The sequence below is a fragment of the Talpa occidentalis genome, unplaced genomic scaffold (genome assembly GCF_014898055.3).
Source record: "Talpa occidentalis isolate TD23 unplaced genomic scaffold, MPIMG_talOcc4v2.1 talOcc4.12, whole genome shotgun sequence".
Lineage (NCBI taxonomy): Eukaryota > Metazoa > Chordata > Mammalia > Eulipotyphla > Talpidae > Talpa > Talpa occidentalis.
In genome coordinates this window covers 43510690-43530041 of record NW_023601212.1, presented here as the reverse complement: position 1 = coordinate 43530041, position 19352 = coordinate 43510690, and the positions used below count along the sequence as shown (strand labels likewise).

At 39.1% G+C, this 19352-nt stretch overlaps 1 protein-coding gene across 1 annotated transcript; it reads left to right on the top strand.

The window, feature by feature from the left end:
• The first annotated feature begins 12879 nt into the window (after window positions 1–12879).
• On the top strand, window positions 12880–13818 carry LOC119242198 (olfactory receptor 7A5-like). The gene has a single exon (XM_037507958.1). It carries the CDS (start codon window positions 12880–12882, stop codon window positions 13816–13818), a length of 939 nt encoding a protein of 312 aa, XP_037363855.1.
• The last annotated feature ends 5534 nt before the right edge of the window (window positions 13819–19352 follow it).

Below are 19352 nucleotides of genomic sequence, written 5' to 3'. Positions count from 1 at the left end.
ACTAGGGTCCCTGCCCTCTTGAAGACTTAGAAGTGGACTTCACAGAGGACCTCCTTGGTGGCGCAGTGGTTGAGCATTGGGCTGCGAGGCTGCCTGCAGCCTCTGCAGTGCCGGTTCGATCCCCGGCCATCGGCGAGAGTCCCATATGTCATGACAGACCTCTCCTCTCTCACCTGCTGCTCCCCTCAGCAGTGTATTTCATCGGTCTGTCTGTTCTGTTCCCTGCTCTGGCTCTGGTGAATTCTCTCACCCTCCCATGCTTCTGACTGTACCCAGTGCTTGTATAAATAAAATAAATACATCTAAAAAAAAAAAAGAAGACGTGGACTTCACAGAAATCAAGCTTTGTAAGGGCTACAAATATTTACTGATATTGATTTGCACTTGCTCTAGCTGGGTGGAGGCATTTCCCATAAGAACTGAGAAAGCCCAACAAGTCACCAGAGCCCTCATTAGAGAAATTGTTACCCAATATGGGATTCTTCTATTGGCAGCGACAATGACCCAGCCTTCACTGTTGATATCATTGCTCAACTGACTTGTTTACTCCACATTAAATGGGACCTGCGCACTGCTTATTGGCCACAAAATTCAGGAAAAGTAGAGTGTGCCAACCAGATGATTAAAATGACTCTGGGAAAGTTTCGCCATGAGACAGGCTTGCCCTGGGTGGATCTTCTCCCTTTTGTGCTCCTCAGAATCTGGTGCACACCTGGTGCGAATTGATACACTCCCTTTGAGATTTTGTTTAGGCAACCCTACCTCCCTGATTATTTCTATGGTGGTGGGGGGGGATTAGACAAACTGAGAAGCTGGGCTTAAATCAACAGCTATAGTTAATTAGTAAAACCCCTTACAAGATCAATAAGTCAGTCATCCAGAGGGCCCCCATCATGCTGTGACACCCAGACCATCCTCACAAATCCAAGAACTTAGTCTGGGTAAAGGACTGGAAAAAGGAGACTCTTAAGTTTGTCTGGGTGGGAACTTACACTGTAATTCTTACTACTCCAACTGCTATTAAAGTTACAGGGGTAGCTCCATGGATACATCATTCCAGAATTAAACCATCCTGCAAGTGAAGTGGACAGCCTGCCCCAACCCTAAAGACCAGAAAAGCTAACCCTGGGGAGAGGCCCCGACCAGATGCCTGGTCCCTTCTGCAGCCCTGCTCCAACCACAGCCTGGAAGCTGTTTGGTCAGTGTATGGCAGAAGCTTGAGGAGTGCCAATATTCACAAACTATTTGACCCCCAGCATTGGTTATTTCTTTTGCTTATATTTGGAATAGTGGTTATTATTGTACTTGCTTGCTGCCTCCCCTGCACCTGAATCATGTTTCAAAACTTTCCCTTCACCCCAATCCCTTTTGCCTCCTGGTAGTCCTAGTCAGAACTTCCTGGTGTTCTGTCTCCAGGGGTGGCTTTTATGGGGGCCCCAGAGCTTACATGGGCCAGGTGGGACCCAACTGTAAAAAGTATGGACTTGTCCTTTGATGTATCCAGAGCAGCCTCAGAGCACTCACAACTCTTCCTCCAATTTAAAAGTACAACCCTCAAGTGGGAACAGTATTACACCCCTGCCACAAGTATTTGTGCCTCATCCTCCTGAAAAAGGGTCTGGCAGGGAGTTCAGCTCGCTGGGGGTGCTCCTCCTGTCCACAGTACATTGGGCTACTGCTGCTGGATGGGCTTCCCCCCTCCCCCCAGGCTATGCCAGTGAAGTCCAGGTGCGATTTACAAAGGCAGGAGCTTGAGTGATTGCCAGGCCGACCCCCATAATCCTGTAACCATCACTGTCCTCAATCCTGCTCATAAATCTTGGGTGACTGGTTGGATTTTCGGCCTGAGACTAGAAGGAGCTGCCACTGATGCTAAGGCAGAAATCACCATGCAATGTATAGTACTCAACACCTCTGACTGGCCAGGGGCAGGGACAGCCCTTGTTCCAGCAGCAGGCCCAGCAATGGAGGACATTGACTAACCAACCCACATGGGCATTATTTTCCCTTCTAAATGCTACTCACCAGGCTGTTAATGCCTCAGATCCTGCTTTGGCCAGAGACTGCTGGCTCTGTCTCTGTCCTAGTTTCGCTAAGCACACCGCTGTTGGTGTCAATGGCACTGGGGAAAAACGGTCAGATCCAACAAATCCTTTTGGACATTGCCCTGTAATCTGGGAAAATGCTTCTTGCATCTTAGGTATGGGGGCACACACCAAAGCATCGGTTGTCTGCCTCCACATTTCTGTAATCACTACTATTTCTCCCTGAGATATATTGTGCCTGTTCAGATGGTTTTTTACAAATGTTTGCAGCCCACAGATGTTAGTTTGTGTGCCCATGTTATGCTCATTCCTGACTTCTCTATTTTACCTAGTAACTAATCTCCATATGCCACACAGAGTGGCCTGAGACAGAAGTCTTTATGGTTACCTCTTGCTGTTCCCTTCGTAGTTGCACTAGGAGTTTCCTCTGGAACCGGGATGCGGGCAGCCAGAATAGGTGTAGCCCAAGAGAGGTTCACAACACTTTCTCAACCAGTTGATAGAGATATCACTGCAGTGGCCAAATCTGTTCGAGACCTGCAGTGGTTCTCCAACACCGTAGGGGCCTGGACTTGCTAACAGCCACCCACCGAAACCTATGTCTCTACTTTAATGAAGAATGCTCTTTCTAGGCCAATAAGTCAGGTGTACTTAATGAAACTCCTGACCAGCTCCAAGATAGAATCCACAATTGAGAAAAGGACTGTGACAGACCTTCCTGGTAGGCTGAACCACCACACTTCTGCCCTGGCTCACCCCGCTTCTGGGGCTACTAGCCACCATTGTCCTGCTTCTGATTTTTGGTCCCTGTCCCTTTAATTTAGCTACTCGGTTAATCCAGTCCTTGCTAGAGGCTATTAAACTTCAGATGCTAATTAGACAGTATCAGCCTATAAACACTTTCCTTAGTAATACTCCCTAGCACAATGTAGGGATACAAAAGGGGGGGAGAAGTAAAAAATGTAGACTGATCTGCTGAAGTCAATACTGAACTTGTAAACTAAAAGTTTAAGGGAATGGCTGATACCACTGACAAGGGTGCATGCTTGATGCATGCTTTCCTAGCTGATTGCACCCTTTGCTTTAAGTCAATTAATACCCTGTAATTTAGTTGCTTGTGGTTCAGACTTGGAGAAGGATCTCCTCTGAGCCCACTGGCATAAATAAGAACTTCCTTCCTCATCTCTGACTGCTGCTTGGCTTCTTTAAAAAAAAAAAAAAAGATTCATTTTACGTATTTATACATAAATGAACTGAGGGTACAGGCCAGAGGCGTAGAGGAGTGAGAGGATTCAGCAGAGACAGCGTGGGGAACTGAACAGGCAGACTGACTCATATACACTGCTGTGGAGAGGTCTGCTGCACCATGTGTATCAACTCCCTCGATCAGCTGGGAAACAAATTCATGCTTCAGTGCCATGCTTCAGAAGCTATGGATTGCTTCACAGTGATTTGCTTAACCCCTTGCGCCAACAGGGAAGCCGTGCTTGGCTTCTTCACATAGACAATGTCCCATCAAGAACTGGGCTGTGGGGCCTCTGCAGCACCAGTTTGATCACAGGCTACTCCCCGACCACCAGAGGAGTGTCCCACATGGCACACAGACCTCTCCTACTGCCCGCTGCTCCCCTAGGGAGTGTACTTCGGTCCTTCTGCCTGCTCTGCACCCCACTCTGGCTCTGGTGAATTCTCTCACCCTCCCGTGCTTCTGACTGTACCCAGTGCTTGTATAAATAAATAAATAAACAAACAAATAAATAAACAAATAAATAAATAAATAAAAATAAATCTTTAAAAAAAAAACTGGGCTGTGGTGGAGCAAGGGGAGAGAACACTACAACTCCTGCTGCCTGCCAGGTTCTGGTGACAAGTAGACACAGCCTTTAGAGTATGTGATAGAAGAGAGACATGTGAAGACATGTGCTTGCTTCTCACCCTTGGACTGGGGTCAGGAAGTTGGGGGACATGGAAGGAAACATTTGAAAGGGACATGTGTGTGAGAGACCCATGAGCAGCCTCATAATGGCAGCTGTTGTCTTGATTATGATTTTGCTCCTTTTGTCCCAGACTTGCCTGGCCCCTCTGCACCTTTCCTACATGTCCCCACCAGAAGGTACCTTAGATTGTGGCAAGGTTTTGGTCCTCAGTATCCTTACTTTTGGCATCCCTGTTTGGCTGGGAATTTCATACAAATAATTGGATAAATTTGGGTGGCTGATTTGTAAACTATATTCTTTCCCTCTTTTCTCACTATTGCATATTAATTACATTAATATCCCTTCCCATTAAAGGTATGTGCAATACAGTATGTTTTGATTTAATGCAGTGGGTAGCAGACCTATTTAGAGCAGGCAAGTTTGGGGTTCCCAGGGTGTACCTCTTCCTTCCCTGTAATAGAAGTAGGGTTACTGCTGGTGTAAATGGGTTTTCTGAACTTCTCACTATTGACAGTTGGGACAGAATACAATTGTTTATGGTCAGGGACGTCTCTGGCCTGTGGATTGTAGGTGTTCAGCCACAGCCCATCAAACACTGGTATGCCCAAGTGGAAAACCATGTTCTGGTTGAGAACAAATGCTGAATTTGAGTACTGGCAGTATCCTCACAGAACTGCAGTCAAGGGCCATCACTTTGATGGATTTAACTTTGGGCAAATGATTAAACCCCACCAAGAACTGTCTGTAATGAAGAATAGAGAGTTCACAAATATACTTTCTCATGGAATGAATGTCCTTAAAAATTAAATCACAGAGTCATGCCGGGGCAGACCTCAGGTTCTCCTAACTCGCCATTTTAGAATAGGGATCTTTGCCTCCAGAACCTACTGAGACCATGTGGAATTGGGAAAAGGCTGCCCCCACAGCCAGGGGTGAGCTGAAGGCACCACAACTAGGCACCACCTGCAGGGAGTCAGAGCCCAGAGGGGATCCAACAATTTGGAGCCAAGCAGGCAATCCAGCCACGTCACCCCCAGGGCAGTCTGTGGCCCTTCAAGACATATCTTTGGAATTAAACAAATACAAAAGCAGGAGATATTCTGTGACAGTGACCATTAACATATTCATAGTACCATTGCCCTACTGGACTTCTGGCACAACAGTATTTGATTCGATTGGACATTCAGTTTCTGATATTCCAGAAAAAGCACATCAAAAAGATGCTGGCCAGTAGCAGTGACACAGTGTCCCAACACATAGGATAAATTAGAAAACAAGTAGCAGGAAGAAGAAAAACTACAAGGAACCAAGCAAGGCCTCAGGGAAAAGACACACCACAAAAAGAAAAACACAACAGATTGCAACAACAGTGACTTGGAAGATCTTCTGAGCCTACCAGAAAGAGAATTTAAAATTGCTGTGATTAAAAAACTGAAAGAAGTAAAAAATGATATGGGAAAAATAATCAATGATCAGAAGAATGAAATTGAGTACCTAAAGAGGGAAGTGAAAGAAATGTAGGATATCAAAGGATTAATGGAGGAGCTAAAGAACTCTGGGAAAAGCAGTGAAAGCAGAACAGATGAAATGGAAGAACAAATAATTACTCTCAAAGACACAGAAATAAAAAGAACCAAAACAGACAAGGAAAGAGAAGTACGAAGGAAAAAGAATGAAGAAAGATTCCTGGATCTATCTGATTCCATGAGGAAAGGAAATATAAGAGTTATAGGAATCCCAGAAGGAGAGGAGAGAGACACAGGAACAGAGAAAATATTCAAGGAAGTAATTGAAGAGAACTTCCCAAACATGAAGAAGATGAAAATAGACATACAAGTAGCAAGAAGAACATCAAATTTCCATGATGAAAGGAAAAATACAGCAAGACATATAATAATAAAGCTCCTAAGAACCCAAGATAAGGAAAAATTAATGAAGATGGCAAGAAGGAAGAAACAGATCACATACAAAGGAAAAGCAATCAAGCTGACATCAGACTTCTCCAAAGAAACACTATGGGCAAGGAGAGAATGGACAGACGTAGTCAACAGACTCCAAGATAACAAATGCCAACCTAGAATACTCTATCCTGCAAAGCTTTCCTTCCTCAGTGAAGAAAGAATAAGGATCTTCCCAGACAAACAGAAACTCCGGAATTTCATTATGACTAAACCCCCACTCCAAGGAATACTACAACAAGTCCTATAGCCAGAACTAACAGATGGATGAATAAGAATGAAACAAAATAAAAAAATGAAAATAAATAAATAAATAAATAAATAAAACCAGAAAAAAGACAGACAAAATAGGAAATACAGACACTAAATATCAATATTAACTCTAAATGTAAATGGACTAAACTCACAGAGTCACAGGCTGGATTAAAAAACAAAACCCAAACTTTTGCTGTCTCCAGGAAACTCACTTAACTACAAAAGATAAAAATAGACTGAAAGTAAATGGATGGAAAACAATCCTACAATCAATTGGACCAAAAATAAGGCAGAAACAGCTATACTTATATCAGATAAAACAGATTTCAAACCCAAAAAGGTAAAAAGAGACCCAGATTATCACTACATTATGATCAAGGGCATGATACTTCAAGAAGAAATAACACTTATTATCATATTCTCACCACCCAGTGAAGGAACACAAAATATATCAGACAACTATTATTATCTCTGAAAACAGACATCAGAGAAAACACATATGTAGTAAACGACTTCAACACACCACTATCGACAATGGATAGATCAACAAGACAAAAAAATGAGTAAAGACACTAAAGCTCTAAATAAGTATCTAGAGCTCATGGGCTTAACAGACATCTATAGAACACTAAACCCAAAAATAACTGAGTACATATTTTTTCTCAAGCACACATGGATAATTCTCCAGGATTGATTACATACTGGGACACAAGACAAACATCAACAGATACACCAAGATTGAAATCATACCAACATCTTCTCTGACCATGAAGGAATCAAACTAGAAATAAACCATAAAAAGAAGGTAAGGAACTCTCCTACCTCATGGAGATAGAAACCCTCACTACTGGAAGACCACTGGACTAATGAGGAGATCAAAGAAGAAGTTAAAAAATACTTTGAGTTGAATGATGAGGATACCAATTTCCTAAATGTGTGGGACACAGCAAAAGCAGTAATAAGAGGAAAGTATAAAGCAATAGAAGCTCACATCAAGAAACAGGAAAGAACTCAAAGAAACAACCTAATCTCACAGCTCAAAGACATAGAAAAACAAGAACAACAACAAAAATAAATAAATAAAACCAATAGAAGAAAATAAATAATAAAAATCAAAGCAGAAATCAATGAAATTGAAACAAAAAAAAATCCAAAAGATCAATTAAACCAAAAGTTGGTTCTTCCAAAAAATAAGTAAAATAGACAAACCACTAGCTAGGCTCACAAAGGAAAAAATGGGAGAAAGCAGAAATAAATATGATCACAAATGAAAGAGGAGAAATCACAACAGACACAGCAGAAATCAACAGAATAATCAGAAATTACTATGAACAGTTACATGCAAGCAAGCTCCAATCTAGAAGAGAAGCACAAATTCCTACAATGCTACAATCACCCAAAGCTAAATAAAGAAGAAATAGAACACCTAAACAAACCAATTACAAGCAGTGAAATTGAAATGGTAATCAAAACTATCTCCAAAAACAAAAGCCCAGGACCAGATGGATTTACAAATGAATTCTACCAAACATTCAGAAATGAATTAGTGCCTATCCTTCACAAAATTTCAAAAAATTGAGAAGGAAGGGATAATACCAAACACGTTCTATGAAACCAACATTACGCTAATACCAAAACTGAACAAGGACAACACTAAAAAAGAAAAATGACATGCCAATATTTCCAATGAAACTGATGCAAAACTCCTCAATAAAATTTTAGCTCTCAGAATCTAACAATGTATCCATTAGAAAATTCACCATGACCAAGTAGGATTTATTCCAGGGACACAAGGATGGTTCGACGTCCAAAAATCAATGTAATCCAACACATCAACAAAAAGAAAAATAAAAACCATGTGATAATATAAATTGATGCTGAGAAAGCTATTGACAAAGTACAACACCCATATTTGATAAAGGCTCTTGAGATCCTCGGGATACAAGGGACATACCTCAACATCATAAAGGACATATATGACAAGCCCATAGCTAGTATCATTCTCAGTGGTGAAAATCTGAAAGCATTTCCCTTAAGATCTGGAACAATACAAGGATGTCCACTCTCACCACTGCTTTTCAATCAATACTGGAAGTTTAGCCAGAGCAATAAGACAAGAGAAAGACATGCCAGGAATCCAAATGGGGAAGTAGAAGTCAAACTATCCCTATTTGCAGATGATATGATAATATACATAGATAATCCCAAAAACTCCACAGAAAAACTAATTCAACAAATCAATCAGTTTAATAAAGTGGCGGGATACAAAATCAACACACAAAAATCAGTTGCTTTCCTATACACAAACAATCAATCTGAAGAAGATAAAAAACAAAAACCATCCCTTTTATTATTGAAACAAAAAAAAATCAAATACCTGGGAATAAGCCTAACAAGGAAAACTATAAAATGCTGTTAAAAGAAATAGAAGAAGACGCAAAGAAATGGAAAGACATCCCCTGCTCATGGACTGGAAGAATTAACATTACCAAAATGGGCATCCTACCAAAAGCAATTTACAGATTCAATGCTATTACAATAAAAATTTCAATGACATTCTTCAAAGAAATAGAACAAATATTGATGAAATTCATATGGAGCCACCAAAGACCCCAAATAGCCAAAACCTCCTAAAAAAAAGGAAGAAGGGAATGGAGGCATCACACTCCCAGTTTTCAAACTATACTACAAAGCCTTAATAATCAAAACTGCATGATATTGAAACAAGAGCAGACACATGGACCAACGGAACCAAATAGAAAATCAAGAAATTATCCCACAAATTTACAGTCAACTAATCTTTGAAAAAGGAGCAAAGATATGCAATGGAGCAAAGAAAGTTTGTTCAATAAATGGTGCTGGGAAAACTGTGCAAAACTGCGTGCAAAAGAATGAAGCTTGACTACTACCTCACACCATGCACAAAAAACAACTCAAAATGGCTTAAAGAACTAGACATAAGACCTGAAACCATAAAATATACAGAAGAAAATATATGTGAAACACTACATGACATGCACCTCAAAAACATCTTTACAGACACATCACCCAAAGCAGTGATAGTGAAGGCAAAGATAAACAGCTGGGACTACATCAAATTAAAGAGCTTTTGCACAGCAAAAGAGACAAAAACCAAAACAAAGAGTAACCCCACCAACTCGGAGAAAATTTTTACACACAACACTAATGATAAAGGACTGATCACAAAAATATACAAAGAGCTGATGAGACTCAATAAAAACAAAATAAATAATTAAGTCAAAAAAATGGGCAGAAGAGCTAAAAAAACAAAACAAAAAAAAAACCAAAAACCTTCTCCAAGAGGAAATGCAAATGGCCAACAGGCATATGAAAAAATGTTCAGCATCACTTATAATCAGGGAAATGCAAATCAAAACTACAATGAGATACCATCTTACACCAATGAGAATGGCACATATTAAAAAAAAAAAAACAACTAGCAACAACAAATGTTGGCAAGGGTGTGGAGAAAAATGAACTCTCTTGCACTGCTGTGGGAGTGAAAACTGATCCAACCATTATGGAATGCTGTGTGGAGATTCCTCAACTTACTAAATAAAGAGCTTCCATATGATCCAGCAATTCCACTCCTAGGTATTTACCCAAATGACACAGAAATATTAATTCAAAAGGGCACCTGCACTCCTTGTTTATAGCAGCACTATTTACAATAGATAAGCTATGGAAACAACCCAACTGCCCAAAAATAGATGACTGGCTCAAGTAAATGTGGTAAATATACACAATGTGATATTACTCAGCAATCAAAAAAGATAAACTCATGCAATTTGCAGCAACATGGATGGAACTGGAAGGGATCATGCTCAGTGAAATAAGACAGAAAGAAAAACACCAGATGGTCTCACTCATAGCAGGAGTTTAGAAAACCTAAATAAGGGACCAGGAGAAAGACTAATCATAATAAAGAAAAAATCAAAATCAACAAGTAACTATAAATCAGAGACACACTATGGGGGGGGAGGAGCAGAGGGATTAGGGCCAAAATAAGGGGGTGGGAAGTGTATGGGGAATATAACCAAAATGAAAATGCATACATTGTGCAAAAGTGAAAAATGATGTAAGAATTATGTAAAATAAAATATTAAAAAGTATGATATTCATTGTGCAAAAATGAAAAATGATGTAAGAATTATAAAATATAAATTATTTATATAATATATAAATTATATAAAATATAAAAATAAATAAATAAAATCACATATACCCTATATACTTCAAAGGTCATATTATAATGGATAAAATGACCTATGTAATATAAAATTCATCAACAGGGTCTCCCCTGGTGGCGCAGGCAATTGAGCGCAGCGCTGTAAAGCTGTCCGCAGCCTCTGCAGCACCAGTTCGATCCCGGCCAGCCGCCGAGAATCCCACATGGCCAGTAGACCTCTCCTGTGTCACCTGCTGCTCCCCTCAACAGTGTATTTCATCAGTCTGCCTGTTCTGTTCCCCGTTCTGTCTCTGGTGAATCCTCTCACCCTCCCGCACATCTGGCCTGTACCCTGGTTCTTGTATGAATAAATAAAAGTTTATTAAAAAATAAAATAAAATAAAATAAAATTCATAAACACTAAAATTAGGGACTGTATTATAGCTACTGATGTGACAGAAGCATGAAGCTCCTAAAATTTTAGCAAAGGGTCATGAAGCTTATGAGTTCATTGCTATGTTCTATTATCACAGGATACCAGGTTCATTCCCTGCTGTGAAGGATGACAGCAACTGTCCTGATATCAGGAGTTACGTTCCCTGCTCAAGCCAAAGCTTTGAAGACATGAGCAACCTAATCCAGACCCATTCATCAGTCTTGGAATTGGCTAGAAAATACGAATCTGAAATCAGAATAAGGTACTAGAAATTTAGAAATCAGAAAAGGAGGCAAGTTCATAGGGGAGTGAAAATGTAATTAATTTCATTTCTAACCCAACCTCTTGGGAACAGGGAAATTTCCTTAGCTGTCCAGAATAGTTTTCCACAGAGAGATCCTGTGCATAGAAGTTGGAGTAATGAGGAAATGTGACTAATGAGCAGTTAGAGCTGTAAACAGATCATTTGACTTCTGGCATACACAACCTTGGGCTGGAAGATGCATGCTTTAGTTGTGTGTGTGTTTGTGTGGAGTCCTATTCCTGCTTAGGGGACAGATGGGTCACTCCTCCCTGCTGTCTCATCTAGGTACAGAACTCAGGTCTCTGTCACCTCCATCCAATAAAGAATTCAGATCTCCACACGAGACCCTCTCGGAGAACCAGTCCAGGTGAGCCCAGCAACCCAGTAGACAGTCAAGAGACAAATGAGGCCAGATGATGTCATCTGAGAGGCAATTTACATTTAACCAATGGCAAAAGATCATTGAGTTTGTTCATCTGTTTGATTACATAATGAAGGTAATTATGTCAACGGTTGTGTAATATTTCAGGGTGAAATACAATGTTAATCATTTTTATATTATTAAATTGGTATTATCAGTAAATTGTTATTATAGCAAACCTCATAAAATACATGGACATTATGTATAAATCATGGTTGTAAGTGGGCAATTTTGTCCCCCAGGGACAGTGAGCAATGACCACAGACATTTCAGGCTCACAGCAAGGGCAGGGGAGACCAGGATGCTCCAAATACCTTACAATGCACAGGACAGACTTCACCACAGAAAGACCCACCCAATTCTCACTCGTGCTGATACCCAGAAACATGGCCCATTTTCTCTTGGGTGTACAACCTGTAAGATATTTTTCCAAATAGATCATAAAAGTACTACTATATCTTACCTGGGCAAAATTTATTTTTAATCTTTTGTCATTTTTGCTGGGTATCAAGGAAATATAATCAGGGTGGAAAAAGCCAGTCTCTGAGGGACACCTAGCTTATTCAGTCTTTTCCTTTTATTCACTTCATTTCCCTTTTATTCCCCTCAAACTCCTGCCTTCTATCCTCCTCCTCCTATTGCTTCTCCCCCCCCATTCAGGAGGATGTTTTTTGTGTTACTGATATTTTCTTTTGCTGTGCAGATGGCTTCACAAACTTTAACTTGAATATTTGAAGTAAGCACATTTTCAGGGACTGTGCACAGATTGTTCTCTCTGCTGGACACATGTGATGTGTCCAGCATGTGATAAAACCTTGAATCTCACTCCCTCCCTCACCAGAGGTATTTGTTCAAATGTAACATGTCTATAGGTCTCCAGGTCTTACCGAAATAGCCAAGAAACACGAAATTTCTTATTCACTCTCTATTTTGTAATTGGTTTCCTTTTCTTGGTCCCAACAATTACCATCAAAAATGTTTTACAATTTTATTGTTTGCTGATCTATTTTTTTCCACCATTGAATTGCAATTTTTTATTACAAAGTTTCAAGTCATTGCCTAGAAAATGCCTAAATCACCATCAGTATTCAATTTATTGATATAAAACAATTTATTATCAAAACTCTGTAACACATGAACCTCAGGTTAAAAAAATGATTGGGGAAAAATCTTTATCAGAGGTGTCACTGATAATCTTCTAAAGGAAATCTTACAGACATTATAAATTCTTACAAAAAGATAAATGAAGGCATTTCTAGTTGCTTAGTAATATAATAATTTTTTTGAAAATAAGTCCTGTTATTTTCCTTTTTCCTGGAAATCACTTGTACTACATGAAACCTGTCAATGATACACAAATTTCAGAATTTCTTCTACTGAGATTTTCAGAGGAAGCAGAACTCCAGCCCCTCTTATTAGGACTACTCCTCAGCATGTATCTGATCACTATGTTTGGGAACCTGCTCATCATACTGGCTGTCAAATCTGACTGCCACCTCCAGATGCCCATGTACTTCTTCCTCTCCCACCTGTCCTTTTCTGATATCTGTTTCACCTCCACCACCATCCCCAAGATGCTGGTGAACATCCAGTCACAGAGTAAAGTCATTACCTACAAAGGTTGTATCACACAGGCATATTTTTTCATACTGTTTGCAGCACTGGACAACTTCCTCCTGATTGTGATGGCCTATGACCGCTTTGTGGCCATCTGCCACCCCCTACTCTACACGATCATCATGAATCCCCAGCTGTGTGGACTGCTGGTTCTGATCTCCTGGATCATCAGTGCTCTCTATTCCTTAATACAAAGCTTAATTATGTTGTGGCTGTCCTTCTGTACAAATGTGGAAATCTCACACTTTTTCTGTGAACTCAATCAGATGTTCAAACTGGCCTGTTCTGACACCTTTCTCTACAACATGGTGATATATTTTGAGGCCATCTTACTTGGTGGTGGTTCTCTCTTTGGTATCTTTTATTCTTACTCTAAGATAGTTTCCTCCATACATACAATCTCTTCAGCTCAGGGGAAGCATAAAGCATTTTCCACCTGTGCATCTCATCTCTCAGTTGTCTCCTTATTTTACTGCACAGCCCTGGGAATGTACCTTAGCTCTGCTGCTCCCCAGAGCTCACACTCAAGTACAATAGCCTCGGTGATGTACAGTGTGGTCACACCCATGCTGAACCCCTTCATCTACAGTCTGAGGAGCAAAGACATAAATAAGTCCCTGACAACATTCATTGTAATGAAAACTACAAAAAGATAATTGTCCCAGGGCTGAATAAGCACCCAGAATTTTATACATCGGAGACTAATTGTCAGAAATTGGTCTTAATTGGTCAAACTAAGAAGTGGAACTTGCTCTTTTTTTACTTCATGAATTTACTCTTGGACCTCAAATTCTCTATTTTATGTAACTCACTTGATTAAACTTTCAGCTCTTTTTAAAATTTAACAACTTTCCCCTTGTGGTTTTCCCTACTTTCCCAAATGTATTCCAATCTTAAACCAGAAAAAAATTAGATATTCCCATTCACTTAATGAGAAAACATGAATTTCATAGAATAATTTCTCCCAGTCATATAACATACCAAATACTTTTTGTTTTGTTTGTTGTAATTAAAAAGTCATTAAGTCTACTCCTATTGCAAACAAACTGCACCTAATGACCAAGGAAACTTATAGAAGTTCATAACAGAGGAAGTACGATAACAAATCTTTTCACTTTTGAGTGTGTCACCCTTTTCTCTTCACTATTTAACTACCCTCCTGACAACAAAGATAGTAACATACAGTGGGCTTCATAGCACACTGGGTTTTATTCTCCTCCTTAGGATCCTGTTCTCCTTCAGCTCAGTGTACGCCAAGGCTCCATGACTTCAATCCAACATGATTATACACATATGAGTCTTCACCAACACTCATTTTAATACATATATTCACCTAATATGACCTTAGCATCAAAAATAATCTTCAACATGATGAAACAAAACTTAAATCACATATTACATTGCAAGATGTTCCCATTTCATGTGGCACATTTACTTCTGCAAATATCGAGGATTCATATCTATGTGTAAGGGAGTTAATAGTGATTTGAATTGAAAAATATTGTTATTGCATTAATGCCATCATGTTCCTTTTTGAAATCTTCTGATGCTGTTAAATCTAGGACTCTTTTCTCATCTCTAAAGGAATCAACTCCCCTCTTCTTAATTTTTTCATAAGGAAAAGACTGGCGAGTGAATGTTATTATCATTACCTTACTTTATATATCTCCATTATACAGGGGGTTCTATCATTTTTTTAATATTAATTTTATTTATTTATACATACAAGAACTAGAGGGTAGGCAGAAGTTTGGGGAGTGAGAGAATTCACCAGCGGCAGAGTGGGAAGCAGGACAGGCAGATCTACTGAGATACACTGCTGAGGGCAGCAGCAGTTGAGACAGAAGATGTCTGCTTTGCCATGTGGGTTAACTTCCTGGGAGGGGATCAAATTTACACTGCAATGGCTGTCAATAACTTGATATCACTGATACTTTAACCCCTGTGCAACCAGAGATGCTTGGATCCTAACATTTTCTTTATGATGAAAGGATGACTATGAGAGAACTTAAATCCCTCTCTGGTCATAGAATCAGGGTCACCAGTTTTCCTGCAAAAACACCATGCTTCTAGTTACCTGGAAATTAACTACATAGAATTTTTAAGTACAGTCATATGAAATAAGTATAAGAACAAATACCAAAAACACCAATACAGTGCATATTATTATAACTTTCTTCACTTCTATTCAGATTGAGTATAGTATCAGTTAGCTGCTATTGACAGGCCATCCTACATGTAATTGAATTAATATCAGCCTTGAGGACCAGAAAGAGTGTGTGATGAGCTTCTCTGACCCAGATGGGCTCTGCACATACAGCTTGAGTCTCTACATTGTGCTTCTGAGTCTTGAACCATGATGCCTGTTCCAGGTGGTCTCTCCCTGGAATATATGCTCAATTTACCATATTTATGTATCTACTCTCATCTTCTAGTTTTGCAGAAAAAATAGTATCAAATGTGAATTTCTTATTTATTTCTATGGTTTCTATTTCACATCTGACAATTTCCTTTGTTCTCAAGTAGAAGTGATAGCTTCCACCACTGATGACTTTGAATCAGTCACCTATCCATGCATAATACTTTGATCCAGGCACCTTAATTTTCCTCCTAAGTAATTCATTAGAGTATACATGTATACTGTTAGTTGTACATATTTAAGATGTACTGTTTGATGAATAGAGAAAGCCAGACAAAGCCACAGAACATGTGTATGTTTCCATTTGTACCCAATTTAACAGTGTGTGGTAAGACCTAATGCCATTTTTGTGAACCTATAAAAATGGATGCGGTCCTCCCCGGTAGCGCAGTAGTTGAGCGCTGGGTTGAGAATCTGCCTGCAGCCTCTGCAGTGCCGGTTCGATCCCCGGCTACCTGGTGAGAGTCCCACATGGTGCGCAGACCTCTCGTGCTGCCCGCTGCTCCCCTCAGCAGTGTATTTCATCCATCTGCCTGTTCTGCTCTCTGCTCTGGCTCTGGTGAATTCTCTCACCCTCCCACACTTCTGACTGTACCCAGTGCTTGTATAAATAAATAAATATTTTAAAAATAAAATAAAAATGGATGCTCCCACAACCTCAATTTCCTTTTTTCTGAAGGTAATATGGGATAAGAAATATCACTTTAGATGAATATTGTAAACAATAGGAATTGGGTGGACGTATTTTGTTAACTGCAAAAATAAATGTTTAAGGTTAAAGTTTTATGTATGTGTATGTGTATATTTATTTGCACATTGTTTTATTTTGTTTTTCTTTTAATAATAAATTTTATTTTTATATTCCCCCATACAATTGCAAACCCCCCATTCTGACCCCAATCCTTCCCCTCCCGCCCCCCAACCCCCAAAAAGTGTCTCTGGTTCATAGTTTTTTGTTGATTTTGATTTTCACTTTTTTATAGTTATTCATTTTCCTGGTCCCTTATTTAAGTTTTCTAGATTCCTGCTATGAGTGAGACCATGTGGTATTTTTCTTTTTCTTCCTGGCTTATTTCGCAGAGCATGATCCCTGCCAGCGCCATCCATCTTGCTGCAAATTGCATGTATTTATTTTTTTGAATGATGAGTAATATTCCATGGTATATATGTACCACATCTTCTTGATCCAGTCATCTGTTTTTGGGCATTTGGGCTGTTTCCAAAGCTTAGCTATTGTAAATAGTGCTGCTATAAACATAGGGGTGCAGGTGCTCTTTGGAATTGATGTTTCTGTGTCCTTTGGGTAAATACCTAGGAGTGGAATTGCTGGATCATATGGAAGCTCCATGTTTAGTAGGTCCAGAAATCTCCACACAGCTCTCCATAGTGGTTGGACCAGTTTGCACTCCCACCAACAGTGTAGGATCCTATCACAAACAGTGTAGGTTTTTCTCCACAACCTCGCCAATATTTGCTGTTGCTAGTTTTTTTAATATGTGCCATTCACTGGTGTAAGATGGTATCTCATGGTAGTTTTGATTTGCATTTCCCTGATTACAAGTGATGTTGATCATTTTTCATATGTCTGTTGGCCATTTGCATTTCATCTTCAGAGAAGTTTATTTTTAGCTCTTCTGCCCATTTTTTGACTGGATTATTTTCTTTGTTGTTGCTGAGTCTCATCAGCTCTTTGCAGATTTTTGTGATCAGTCCTTTATCATTAGTGTTGGGTGCAAAAATGTTCTCCCAGTTGGTGGGGTTTCTCTTTGTTTTTGTTATTGTCTCTTTTGCTGTGCAGAAGCTCTTTAATTTGATGTAGTCCCAGCTGTTTATCTTTGCCTTCACTATCACTGCTTTGGGTGATGTGTCTGTAAACATGTATTTGATATGCAAATCACGTAGTGTTTCGCCTATATTTCCTTCTATGCATTTTATGGTTTCAGGTCTTATGTCTAGTTCTTTAATCTATTTTCAGTTGATTTTTGTGTATGGTGTGAGGTAGTGGTCAAGCTTCATTCTTTTGCATGTAGCAACCCAGTTTTCCCAACACCATTTATTGAACAAACTTTCTTTGCTCCATTGCATAGTCTTTGCTCCTTTGTCAAGGATTAGTTGACCATAAATCTGTGCGTTTATTTCTGGATTTTCTATTCGATTCCATTGGTCTGTATGTCTGTTCTTGTTCCAATACCATGCAGTTTTGATGATTATGGCTTTGTAGTATCATTTGAAGTCTGGGAGTATGATGCCTCCATTTCCTTCTTTTTGTTTCAGGAGAGCTTTGGCTATTCGGGTTTTTTTGTGATTCCATATGAATTTCATCAATAATTGTTCTATTTCTTTGAAGAATGACATTGAAATTTTGATTGGAATAGCATTGAATCTGTATATTGCTTTTGGTAGGATGGCCACTTTAATAATATTTATTCTTCCAGTCCATGAGCAGGGGATGTCTTTCCATTTCTTTGTGTCTTCTTATATTTCTTTTAACAGTGTTTTATAGTTTTCTTTGTATAGGTCCTTTACCTCTTTTGTTAGATTTATTCCCAAATATTGGATTTTTTTTTGTTTTGATAATAAAAGGGATTTTTTTTTTATTTCATCTTCTTCAGAGTTATTGTTTGTGTATAGGAAGGCTACTGACTTTTGCATGTCGATTTAGTATCCTGCCACTTTACTGAATTGATTGATGGGTTGAATTAGTTTTTCTGTGCAGTTTTTGGGGTTCTCAATGTATATTATCATATCATCTGCAAATAGTGATAGTTTCACTTCTTCTTTTCCTATTTGGATTCCTTGGATGTCTTTCTCTTGTCTTATTGCTCTGGCTAGGACTTCCAGTATTATATTAAAAAGCAGTGGTGAGAGTGGACATCCTTGTCTTGTTCCAGATCTTAATGGAATTGCTTTCAGCTTTTCACCATTGAGAATGATACTGGCTGTTGGCTTGTCATAGATGGCCTTTACGATGTTGAGGTATATTCCTTGTATCCCAAGAATTTCAAGGACTTCTATCATGAATGAATGTTGCACTTTGTCGAAAGCTTTCTCAGCATCTATTGATATTATCATATGGTTTTTATATTTCTTTTTGTTGATGTATTGGATAACATTGATTGATTTTCGGATGTTAAACAATCCTTGTGTCCCTGGAATGAATCCTACTTGGTCGTGGTGAATTATCTTATGGATACAATGGTGGATTCTGATAGCTAAAATTTTATTGAGAATTTTTGCATCAGTGTTCATTAGGGAGATTGGCCTGTAGTTTTCCTTTTTTGTGTTGTCCTTATTCGGTTTTGGTATTAGTGTAATGTTGGCTTCATAGAACGTGTTTGGTATTGTCCCTTCCTTCTCAATTTTTTGGAAGAGTTTGTGAAGGATAAGCACTAATTCGTCTCTGAATCTTTGGTACAATTCATTGTAAATCCATCAGGTCCTGGGCTTTTGTTTTTGGGGAGGTTTTTGATTACCATTTCAATTTCGCTGCTTGTAATTGGTCTGTTTAGGTGTTCTATTTCTTCTTTATCTAGCTTTGGGTGATTGTAGAGTTGTAGGAATTTGTCCATCTCCTCTAGATTGTTGAACTTGTTTCAGTATAACTCTTCATAGTAGTTACTGATTATTCTTTTGATTTCTGCTGTGTCCATTGTGATTTCTCCTCTAACATGTATGATCCTATTTATTTGTGCTTTCTCCCTTTTTTTCCTTTGTGAGCCTGGCTAGGGGTTTGTCTATTTTATTGATTTTTTCAAAGAACCAGCTCTTGGT